Source organism: Pezoporus flaviventris, unplaced genomic scaffold, assembly GCF_033815535.1.
Source record: "Pezoporus flaviventris isolate CSIRO_AGI_PZ_B2104156 unplaced genomic scaffold, CSIRO_AGI_Pfla_v1 ptg000025l, whole genome shotgun sequence".
Taxonomy (NCBI): Eukaryota; Metazoa; Chordata; class Aves; order Psittaciformes; family Psittacidae; genus Pezoporus; species Pezoporus flaviventris.
The window spans coordinates 12,876,367-12,889,306 of record NW_026892573.1 but is presented as its reverse complement, the minus strand read 5'-3'; the positions used below and the strand labels follow the sequence as shown (position 1 = coordinate 12,889,306).

The following is a 12,940-nucleotide window of genomic DNA, read 5'->3' as shown; positions in this document are numbered from 1 at the left end:
CAGAGAGGGAGTAAACAGTACCTCCTTATCTGTGTGGAGGGATAACCTGTGGGACACCCTTCCTCCTTTCCTCATGGTAGAACCAAAATTTATGAAAATGCTGGAAGATCTCTCTCCATTGATAGGAATAGGGACATCTGAGAATTATGGGGCAAGTCCTCCGCAGTCCTTGCTGTACAAGCGGGCAGCATACTTGGAAGTGCAGATGACAGAGAAGAAATTGTGTGCTTGAGCATGGTGATGTCTACATTTTAGACACTAAATGAGTCAGGTCCAAGAGAGAAAGAATATATGGCACCTTTATGAGGGAAGATTTGGGTGTGCAGTGGGTTGCAAATGGTGGCATATTTGTTCCCAGTGGTACTTTCAAAATCATAGTTGAAGAGTTGGGTGTGTAGCATTTTGTCATGACACGTAATGGCTTTTATTCTTTCATCAGGCTAATGGAGCTTCAGTGTGAAGTAAAAATTGAGCCTGTGCTTAGGTCAGATCTCATTTTTGATGTTGGACTTTGAAATAATTTGTATATTAATTTCTCATTAGCATTAAAAACCATTGTATTAATATACACAGATGGTAGGACTGCCTCACATTTATGTGAACTATTGATGTGTTATAAATGAGGGCATGTACATTGAAATTTGCAACTGAGAGCTTGATTTAGGTACAAGCACGTAAGTGTGTACTGTGATTCACAGTCTTCAGGATTGTTCTGTTTGGGTTTTTGTTACCACTGTAAAAGGGCATGGTTCTAGTCTCCTCTAGAGCCAGTGTCAGATCTGCACAGATGTTTTATATATCCTATGATGACTCAAAGGCAGCATCTTTCTGTATGGGGACTGCTGAGCTGAGCCTTGATTATTGATCTTAACTTTGGTTGTCCTTTGCTTCCAATTGCTTTTCTCCCAGCAGTGAGAATTCAAATTCTCCAAGAACACTAGAATGATAGAATTCATTATTTTTTGCAGGGTAATTAACAGTGTCTGTGTGAAAAAAAAAAATTGTTAATAATTTTAACTGCATAATGTTCTTAGTAATGCTGGCAACTGGAAATCATTGTGGTTCAAAGCTTGACTGGTAAGAGTGTATGAAAAGAAAACTGTGAACAGCATCTATCAATAAATTGATGATAAAATTTGCCAACATACCAACTGCATGGAGTGGAGTTATACAGCTTTCTGTATCCTTCCAGGGAAGGCTAAAAATGTGTGTGACATTTTGATTAGTAATCTGTCATATATATTCATCACACCTGTGACTTTGTATGGCAAGAATATAGGTTCGTGTCATCATAGCACATATGAACAAACATTAACTGATAAGTCTCAAAATACAGATGTAAACTGGGAATAGTTACTAGGTAGGCTTTTTTCTAATGAATAGATCTCATATATTTTACCATTTTATCAATGACCTGGAAAAAGGCATGACGATTTCTACTGAAGTGTTGATGACAAAAAGATGGGATCTTGATTCATAGAGAAGTCAAAATTCTTTGATAAGCTAGGTGCAAAGAAAAAGTATGGTTTATATGGTGAAGGGCTTTAGAGATAGGGTAGTTGAGATGAGCATATGCTTCACAGGGTGATGCTGTGGCTACATAAGCAGAAATAATGTATTAAATTGTCTCTGGTTTTACTGCTGGCAAGACTACCAGTGGCATATTATGTCCAATTCTGCTTCTACAATGTAAGACAGATGATAAGAAATTGGAAGAAAATCAAAGGAGAGCAGTGAGAATGGTTAGTGAGCTTGAAGATAATGCCTGAATATAATGCAAGGCTCCTGGAACTTAATCTATTTAGCTTTCAAAGAGAACATCAGGAGACTGTTTCAACTGACTGCAAGACCATGGGAAAGAAATTTGGTAGAAAAGTTCTCACAGTAACAGATAAAATTATACCAAGACAAGTGGTTGAAATCTGGTGCTAGAGGTAAATAGGAAGTTTTAATAAAACAAATTAAATTGAATTATTGGAATAATTTTTCAGGAAGTATGGTAAGTTGTTTTTCATCAGACTTTTTTAAATCCAGATTGGTAGTTTTTCAGTTACTGTGTGTTCTGGTGGAAAGAGAAATAATTTCAAGGGTGATTTTTGTCTTGTATTGTGGGATCTGGGCAGTTCTTAAGAATAGACCTTCCTCCTTTATATATCTCTGAAACAACAGATAAAGTGATATTCCTATAATGAAAATGTACTTTCAAACATATTCAGTTATAAAAGTATCTTCATTTTTATAAATACTGAAAGTATGTCTGAACTCAAAAGGTAATAAAAGGTGCCTAGCTAAAAATTTGTTCAGTGCCTGGAATAGTATCTTATGGAAAACTGAGATGCTGTTTTCCCTGACTAACTAGTCCCTGGCTAGTGATTTCTAGTTGATACAGGGTATTAATATGGTATTAAAGAAAATTTTATTTAGGAGTTGTAAACTGCTGTTAAATGAATACGGCTGAGCCCTCAAATGCTCATATGTATGTTGTTACTATGTGACATGAAGTCAGTACTTGAAAGTAATTGTGTTACTTAAAGTGGAATTTCAGGTGCATTAATTACAGTCTTTCTTTTCAACAGGCCCATGCTAAAGTTTGGCATCTCTACAATGACCATTTTCGTCCAACTCAAAGAGGAAAAGTGTCCATTTCCCTTAGCTCCCACTGGATAAAACCTCAACGTATGACTGAAAAAAACATAAAAGAATGTCAAAAATCCCTCGATTTTGTGCTTGGCTGGTTTGCCAAGCCCATATTTATTGATGGTGACTATCCAGAGAGCATGAGGAGCAACCTCTCATCTCTGTTGCCTGAATTCAGTGAGGTTGAGAAGAAGTATGTCAAGGGAACAGCAGACTTTTTTGCTCTTTCATTTGGAGCTACCCTGAGTTTCCAGCTATTGGACTCCCACATGAAATTCCAGCAGTTGGAATCAATAAGCCTGAGGCAGCTCCTTTACTGGATAAGCAGTGAATATAACAACCCCAAAATATTCATTGTGGAGAACAGCTGGTTTGTTTCTGGTAGCACCAAGAGAGATGATGCCAAGTATATTTACTATCTCAAAAAGTTCATTATGGAAACTTTAAAAGGTATTGTATTAATACTGAGGTTGTATTAATATGTGCTTGACAGACTCATAATGCAAAATAGTCTACAGAGACATGTTGAAGAACCAGGCTGAAAACTAATTTTAGTCTTTAACATTCATCTTGGCACTTATGAAATGAGACTCCAAATCCCTTTTCTGGGTTTATTATTTTCAGCTTTTGAAGACCCTTAATATCTGCAGATAGCATTTGGTGAGCTTGATGCTGCTGTCTTTGAAGTCAGTGGGAAAATTTCTTCTGTCTTTGGTGGGAGGAAGTGCAAAACGTGAACTGTACTCTCAGTGGACTTACGGAAATTTACTGTGCTGTTTATTAATAGTTGTTTTCTATCATTTAGATGTATGAACATATGTACAAAACCTAAGACTGTATATATGGGAAGGTAAATACAATGCAATAGGAGTTCCTCTGAGAAACACAGAGGGATGAAAGAATACATTTCTAAATGAAAAATTGGAACCTTTTCATCCTGCATCTCAGTGTTGCCCTTGCACAGGTTTTACATGGGTACAGCTCTGGACATCAATGGCAAAAATCTGAATTTTAAGAATTTTCAGTTTCAGTTTTCATCTGAATTTTCAGTTTAAGAACTGAACATTTGAGGTTATGTAATCTACATTATTTAAATTGTTAACCTATTATTTTTTTTTCCAAAAGGTAAGAGAAATATGCTACCTCGTATGAGAGTTATTTTCTGTTTTCCCATTTTCTTGTGGCAAAACAGATTTTTTCAATCCTAGTAGTCACCTGTAAGTTGTGGGGTTACCATTTCCACTTTCATTGTCTTTTAATTTCTTAATTTACAATTTAATAATGTATTTACTTGTCTATAGTTTACTGTCTGATTTAAAAAACAGTATTACTGTAGCTGTTAGCTCAGATGAGAAAGCCATTGTTGCATTGCCATTTTTATACAGGGGATAAGCAAAAATGGGTCTCATTTTATTCTCAGTACTCATGAAGATGCAGAGGATTCCCACATCTGTTTCATCTACTATTCCAGAAACCTAATTATTGCAAATAAATTAAATTCCCATCCAGAATGGAAACAATAAAATGCAAACCAGTTACTAACACTTGCAAGTATAGTATTGCTAGTTTGGATGAAGTCAGATGAAGGGCTCATTTTCACAGAGGAGTGATATTCCTGTCACCCCTATTTCTGTTTAGTTTATAAATTGCTGGACATATAGATGTTCCTTTTAATCACAGCTGGCTAGAAATAGTCTCAATTTGCAGTGTTTCTTTCCTTTTAATGTGCCATTCAGTAAATAATAATAATAACAGCAACAACAATACAGTTATTAATATGTACTAGTTAATATGACAAGTTTTCTCATACTAACTTAATACCAGCACTTGGCTAAACATTTTATGGAAAGAAAAGGAAAACAGCAGAGGCAGACTGGATCAGCAGAAGGGAGTTTGGCATCATTATGATGGAAATTATTGCAATTAAATCTTCTGCTGCTAGAATGTGCAAAATTCAGTATAAATACCAAAGTTTCCTATGCGTTATCTGGGGGAATTCAGTTGAGGAAGATCCACGAAAGGCATCATGTTGGCTGTGAGCAGTCTTGTTGGACAACATTAAAGGCCAAAGACAAAGGCACCTGTTTTCTCTCTCAAAGATTTAGGATGCATCTAATATAATAAATAAACACTGTAAACAGTGTAATAAAACACTTTAATGTAGAGATTCGTGAGCTATTTACCATGAGATTCACTCCAGCAGTCTAGGGACAGTAAAATGACACTGGAGCTATAACAGAAACAAGGATAATTAATTTAGATCCAGGGTCACACAAAACTGCTTATGTCTATTTCTGTGTTAACAAGCAAGTGCAACCCTATTGGACTAAGCCTGTTGATTAGAAAGAGCTGGTGTGGAGGGTCTGGTGTCCACACTGTGTGCATTCCTGAAGACTGTTCCTAGTTTAATTTCACCTGAAAGGAACTGAGAGCATGTATCCTGAGACCACTCTGTGATATGAACCAAAGTGTGATGAGGGAGATCTGCTCAGTATGCTCCTGACGTCAGTTGAAGTGCTGATGTCTGTTCTCACACTGCATGCTGTAGACAAGCTCTGTGGCTCTGGGAAAGGGTCTTTTTATTTGGGATTCACAGCCCTATATTCTTTTACTGTTTACAATATTTTTATATTTATTTATTTATTTATTTATTTATTTATTTTGGTCCCAAATATCATTTAGGGTTGAATAGAGTAATTACAGCTGTAATATAATGTAGTTACATGTTAATTAGAGTTAGAATAGAATAGAATCGTAGAGTAGTTAGGATTGGAAAGGACCTTAAGATCATCCAGTTCCAACCCCGCTGCCATGGGCAGGGACACCTCACACTAAACCATGTCACCCAAGGCTCTGTCCAACCTGGACTTGAACACTGCCAGGGATGGAGCATTCACAGCTTCCCTTGGCAACCCATTCCAGTGCCTCACCACCCTCACAGTAAAGAACTTCTTCCTTATATCAGATCTAAACTTCCCCTGTTTTAAGGTTGAACCCGTTACCCCCTGTCCTATCACTACAGTCCCTAATGCAGACTCCCTCTCCAGCATCCTTGTAGGCCCCTTCAGAGACTGGAAGGCTGCTATGAGGTCTCCACGCAGCCTTCTCTTCTGCAGGCTGAACAGCCCCAACTTTCTCAGCCTGTCTTCATACGGGAGGTGCTCCAGTCCCCTGATCATCCTCGTGGCCTCCTCTGGACTTGTTCCAACACTTCCATGTCCTTTTTATGTTGAGGACACCAGAACTGCACACAATACTCCAGGTGAGGTCTCACGAGAGCAGAGTCGAGGGGCAGGATCACCTCCTTCGACCTGCTGGTCACGCTCCTTTTGATGCAGCCCAGGATACGGTTGGCTTTCTGGGATGCAAGCGCACACTGAAGCCAGCTCATGTTCATTTTCTCATCAACCAAAAGTTGATCGTTTGATGGAGATTGGTTGGTATCTAACCTCTTACTCTAGGGTGATATTCACTTCCCTGCTCTGTCTTTGGTGCAACAAATAGATTGTTCCTTGTAAAGTGGAGCATGTTGACCAGGAGAGCTCTGTGCTGTTGACTAGCCAAGCCATTAGGTCATTATCTAGGGATTTAACAGGTCTGAATTCAGAGTCTCAGGGAGAATGGGAACATCCAGGCCCCTGACAGATTGTGACTGAGCTGTTCTTGGGTATGTCCAAAGGCAAAATGTAGATCCCTGCACACCTTCTGCATAGAAACAGGGGCTGAGGGCTTCGCACACCTCACCTTCATGCCTTGTGGTTGAACAGCAGCTGAACAGAAGGTTTTAAGGATCTATATTTGATGCTTATGGGTCTGCCATATTTCCTTGGACTGTTTCTATCCTAGTGAGCTAAACAGCATGTGAGCTGAGCTGCTGTTTAATTTTTAACCCAGTTCTGGCCTGCTTAGTGGAACATTTCTTCATATGATGTGCGGGATTGCTCAGGTCAGGTGTTACTTTCAGTAGGTCTTATGTTTAAGGCCACTCAGAAGTGGTTTCAGAAGCAAGGACACTTTAGGTTTCAGTCAGCCAGTGTTGTGCACCACAGACATAAAAAAAGAGCAGAGAGAGAAAAAGGAAAAAGAAAGAGAAAAAAAAGACAATAATTTTCATTGTGGTTTGGTGGCGTTTTTTGTTTGTTTTCCCTTTTGAGATACTGGTTTGGAAACTTCCAGACTTGTTCAAACTTACAAAAAATTTCCATGTTGCTTCTTTCATAGGTGATACTTACAAGTTAATACATTTTTAAAGAAGGCTTTGAAGAGAATTTTTATGAGGCACTCAAGAAGTGTGGGAGTGCTGTATGATGACTTATAGAAGGGGTGAGATGCTGTTCAAAGAGAAAGGCTCACTGAGACGGGTTCACAAAGTGGACCTGTATTGGCTGTTACTTTACTCTGCTGGTATAGCAGATGTCATCATGGATGCATGCAGAGGTTAAAAAAATATTGGCATCTTCCAAACATAAAAGAATGGTGCCTTTAGGTGGAGAAATACTCCACTTCCTTAAGACATTTTCTCATGACCTGCGATAAAGACTGGGCCGAATTCATTGCTTACTTAACTGCAGTTCATTTAATTGATTCAAACAGGGTTGCAATCAAGAAACCATGTGGTCCTTCATAACTGATTGTAATGAGGTACATTAATAAAAACCAGGAAATTAGTATCTTGATATTCTGGTTGCCTGAAAAATCACTCTTTCAGTGTTACTAGAATGGCAAATATGTTCAGCGAGTACCCAGTTTGGGTTGACAGACGATGGTGAGTAATAAAGATAAACTCTATTGGCTACAGAGCCAAACTGGAGTTCAAAAGAACATTTAAGATTGCACTTAAATGCATTGCTGAATTAGGGTGGATCTAATTATGTAATTAAAATAAGCATGCTCCTTTGCGTTTTCCTGAAGCTGAACTTTGCTCAGGCATTTTGGATTTTGCTGAATCTCAGTGTTTAATACAACTAAAAGTAGTATCATCTGAATCTTAAAACTGTAATGTTGACTAAACTGACAGATGCCAGTAGACCCTGATATTAACTTTCAATATGTGTAGTGATAAAAGTCAAACAACTGACCTAGAACAGACATGTATTTTTAGAAACCCTTAAATATTTAAGCTGGAAAATACTATGCCATAAAAGATGTAAAGAGATAGAATTACCAAACAAAGAGGGTCTCTCTGCATTATCACTTCTACTTAAAATCTATGCTAATAAATATTCATCAACACACCAGAAGTGTTGTCAGGGTTTTCTTAGTACGTATTGGTAGTGGGAGGGGGAAGGAAAAAGAGTGTAACTTCTGTTTGCATACAGGATAGTGCTGCATTAATGGCACTTCGACTGCCCCAGTGTGAGCTGCAGTGTGTGTAGCAGAATGCAGTGCAGTTTTGGCTCAGTTGCTGCAGTCGGTTCAAGTGTAGCATGCTCTTCTTGGAGGCTGAGATTTGGCATGCCTAATTAGCAGCACTGCCTCGAACCACTGCTACACTGGTTCTCTTTTTAAATCTAGCTTGTTTAAAGCCAAGCCAGGTACCTCGGCTGCCTTGTACAGTGCACCCGTGACCTAGCAGCTACCTGGATGCAGTTGAAAATCTTCCCTAAACAGGCTTTGAGGCAGGCCCTGAGATATTTATCTGACCTATTGCATTGTTGTTACACCTGAACACAGCAAACATTGCTGATACAGTGTAATCTACAGGGGAAAAGGGAACACTGCGATAAGCTTGGTTTTGTTCTTTCCTCAGCCATCCGCTACGACGGAGTTAATGTGTTTGGCTACACGGTCTGGTCCCTCCTGGACGGCTTTGAATGGCACAGGGGATACAGCATTCGACGTGGTTTGTTTTATGTTGATTTTCAAAGCCATGACAAGAAGTTGATGCCCAAATCTTCTGTCTTGTTCTATCAAAAGCTGATAGAAAAAAATGGCTTCCCACCTTTGCCTGAAAACCAGCCCATAGAAAGTATTTTTCCCTGTGGCTTTGCCTGGGGAATTGTTGACAACTACATTCAGGTGAGTCTGATGATAAAGCCAACATGCTGCCCAGCCAGATCAGTGCATCACATTGATAAATTTGCTGGGTAGAGTGTCTTTGCTGATATATTATAACCACAGTGCTGCAAGCCGATGGTACAAGGCTTTTGTGCCAAACACTGTAATTCAGTCTTTACTAGACTTTCTGTGTGTGACCAGCAAATCCAGTCAGATTGAAAAATGTGCGGAAATTGAAAGGGGTCTGATGCTCATCTTCCCCGGGTGTGTTATGTGATCAGTTACTGGAAGTCAGTCCTGTTCAAATGAAAGTTCATTAGGTCTTATATAGTGCATTTCCAAGTCTATGAAATAGGAAATATTACTGCTTTTTCATGTCCATAATTTTAATGGTAATGTATTTGCCTGCTGTGATAATACATGTTTTAGAAAATGTCCTGAAAGCTCTTAAAACTCTAGTGGCATGCTTGTGCATCTTACGCATATATATACTGGTACCATCGTTAGAGCAATTTTATATAAAGAAAAGTAAACAATGCTAGATTTAGATGAAATTTCTGTATTCCTTCTTTGTCATTTTGAGTTGTACTGTGTCTGACGGAGGCCTGCAGTACGCCTGGATAGCACCTAGCTAGATTATGGATCCAGTTCATAGCTGTCACTCTTTCTTTCAAGCAAATCCGATACTTTGGAAGAATCTTCAAATTTTAAGACTTCATCGTATGAGTAGAAGTAGTAGATTAGTTGTGTAGATTAGTCTCTTTAAAAGTTTGGCTCTGTAATTCTCAGGTGCTGTTTTGGCTTGCAGGGCTTCTCTAACCACAGTAAAGAGGTGTAGTTAAATTCAACACAGAGGCTTGATCCAAGAACAGAATTTTTAATTTAGATTTTCCACAAACACAGAATCTTTCTTAAGGCTAGAGTGCAGGGGCATTGTTTGTTCCTTCTCACTCTGAAAGTGAGATCTGACTTTGTTCTCTTGAAAAATACTTCAGCATTCTTACTTGGAACACTGATTTCCAAGAAAATTCAGCATTCATTATCCTTGTAGCTCCCAGACAGATTAGGGATTAGAAATGGAATTGCTGCTTTAGGGATCAATAACAACTATAAAGTTGTGGAGTCAGTCAGCCTAAAACAGTTAAAAAAATCCCTTCCATCCCCAAAACTTCAGAGCTGAATATTTTCATTTCAAAAGGCCTTTCCAACATTTTGTGCTCTAAGGCTTAGGTAGTGTGATTTGTAGATGCATCACAGTGGAAAAACTCTTTTGACAGCATTCCCACAGTATTGGTGGCAATGCATGCTTTAGTAATCTACAAGGGACAATTCTCCAGAAAAGCAATTTCCTTCAGACACGCTGTTTTTGATTACTTTCTTCTATAAGCACAGTACCGACCTCTCCGGAGAAAACAGCAACTGATTTTCAGCAGCTTCTTTATATAGTCTGCAAAGCCTCAGCTACAAGTTGAACACTGGTTGTAGGCTGACACCTGCTTTTCAAACAGAGGGCAGGACAAGAAAATCTGAACTCAGGGGAAAACTGCCCTAAAGAGCGGGGGAAGGAAAAAGGGACAAATAAACATCTGTGGTACCAGTAACTTGTAGCTTGGCTCTTTTCTGTAGGAGTTAATCCAGAGTATGAATTAGGAGATTTTACACTGTATGTTCTATTAAGTATTTCACTTTTTTCATTTTCTAGTCCTTATTCTGTTTGTGATATTCATTAAAAAGTGAAAGTACAGTTGTGGAAAAGCTCATCTTCTACTGTGTCAGTATGTCATACAGGCAGTTCTGACATGAAGCCCTAGGGACTCATGGGAAATGCATTTATTGTTGGAGTGACATACTGGGTTTACTCAGACGCCTGAAAACAAATTGTTCCGACATAACAGCCTGCTGAAATAACTTGGAAATGAGTTCAGTATGAGTTAAATCAGAAAGGATGTCTTTAGCAAGAAGAAAAAATTTTGCTTGTTAACTGAATTTGTGCTAAAAATCAAGTGCAGGGCATTACTCATCTTTCATCATAATCAGGAAAAGAACTTTTTTACTGCATTCAGGGAGTGGTCTTGAAACTGAATCTACTGGGTAATTTACAACAGAGAGGCTCTCTGTAGGCCCTTTTTAATCTTGAAAGAAAAACATTTTAAAAATTACTGTAGTCTTTGCTGAAGCTCTTCTCTGGAGATCTGTCACAGGCTTAATGCCTTATCCCTCAGCAGTCCCTTGTTTCCCATACAGACTGGAGCAATCTGGAGAAGATACAAACATGGTGACAATCAGGATGAGCTCGTTCAGAAAGTAGGGTGAAAATTATATATAAATTTGGTACTTTTCTGATGTCACATGTTAACAGAAAGTTCATTCATTCACATGAGCCTGATGCTATCAGAGGTGCCAGCGGTGCTAGATGCAGTGTTTTGACTTCAGATATTTAGCTACATTGTGCCTGATAGTTATGATGTTCCCACCTACCTAGAACAAACAGATTGAATCTGGTATGTTTCTTATTCTACCTAGGTAGACACAACACCCTCCCAGTTTCTTGACTCTAATGTTTATGTGTGGGATGTTCACCAGACGAAGAAGCTTATTAAATTGGATGGAGTTTTCACCTCGAAGCGCAAGCGTCACTGTGTTGACTTTGCTGCTATCAGGCTCCAGATCTCTCTTCTGCAAGAAATGCATGTCACACACTTCCATTTTTCACTGAAATGGTCCTTAATCCTTCCTTTAGGTAACCTTTCGCTAATCAACCACACACTTGTACATTATTATCAGTGTTTTGCTACTGAACTTCTCAGAGTTAACATAACTCCTGTTGTTGCTTTATGGCAACCAATGGCTGAGAATCAAGAGCTTCCAGTCTCCCTTGCCAAATATGGAGCTTGGGAAAACATAGAAACCGTTCAGGCTTTTGTTGAGTATGCCAAATTCTGCTTTACAAGTCTTGGGGACCATGTCAAATTTTGGATCACAATGAATGAACCACCTGTGAAAAACTTGACATACACTGCAGGCCACAACCTCTTGAAAGCCCATGCGAAAGCATGGCATCTTTATGACAAAGAATTCAGGAGATCTCAGAAAGGCAAAATATCAATAGCTCTGCAAGCTGACTGGGTAGAACCAGCTTGTCCCTTTTCCAGGAATGACCAAGAAGTTGCTGACAGAATTTTAGAATTCGACATTGGCTGGCTTGCAGAGCCCATCTTTGGGAATGGTGACTACCCGCAGGTGATGAGAGCATGGCTTCACCGAAGAAACGGTGTTGACCTGTATAATTTCCACTTGCCTTATTTCTCAGAAGACGAAAGGAAGTTAATCAAGGGATCATTTGATTTTTTTGCTTTGTGTCACTACACTACTACTCTTGTGGGCTGGGAGAAAGAAGATGCAGTAAAATATGACCACTATCTTGAAGTTCAAATGATCAATGACATCACATGGCTGCACTCCCCCAGCAGAGCTGCAGTAGTGCCCTGGGGACTGCGTAAATTGCTCAAGTGGGTTAAATCAAAGTATGGTGATGTCCCAACTTATGTTCTGGCTAATGGAATTGACGATGACCAGAATATGGTGCATGATAAGCTCAGAGTGTATTATATACAGAATTACATCAATGAAGCTTTAAAAGGTAAGGAATCAGTAGTGGTGGCTTATATGTCACAAATCCCAGTATTAGTATACACTTTGTAATAAAGTATGTTTAACTTTAAAAAAATCCTACGTAGAATAATCTATAAATGGGATGTTACTACAGCATAACAGGTTTTCATTTGACTTAACGATTGGTGTTACTAAGCATCAGGAAGACTGACTTTGCACATACTCTGCATTAAGTCGGCAGTAGACATTTTTGTGGATTCCAGAAATTTAATATTATGTTACGTGTGTAGTTCCACATGGATTTAGGCAGATTTTCTTCTTATTGCACTTCTACTGTTGTTTTGCTTTGCTGCTTCTCCACACTGATGTGCCTCAGGGCTGGGTTTGAGTTCTGTTCCTCAGCTGCCTCTGTATCTTATCCAGCAGTGATCTTATCCAACAGTGATCTTCATAATAATTCAGCTCTATACCTCATTATGTCATTTCCTGCTATTCAGAACCCAAACCAGACTTTGTCTCAAAGATTCATACATTATAAGGAAAAAGGAGGCTTTTAGAGTCATCCTATCATACAACACACGCTGGTTTTCAAGAAAAGCGCAAGACCCAGATAAGATTTTTACTGATGTAGAATCTTCTACACCTCACTGTAAGCTGCTGCAATGTGCAATTGCTGCTTTTATATATGTGTGTG

The 12,940-nt window shown here is 38.9% G+C and overlaps 1 protein-coding gene across 1 annotated transcript in view; it reads left to right on the top strand.

The window, feature by feature from the left end:
* Positions 1–12,940, top strand: part of KL (klotho) — a 48,731-nt gene that overhangs the window by 31,374 nt on the left and 4,417 nt on the right. The window contains exons 2-4 of the mRNA XM_061457534.1: positions 2,577–3,087; positions 8,387–8,655; positions 11,158–12,274. Of these exons, the coding sequence (XP_061313518.1) occupies positions 2,577–3,087; positions 8,387–8,655; positions 11,158–12,274 (1,897 nt within the window). The remainder of the gene's footprint in view (positions 1–2,576; positions 3,088–8,386; positions 8,656–11,157; positions 12,275–12,940) is intronic.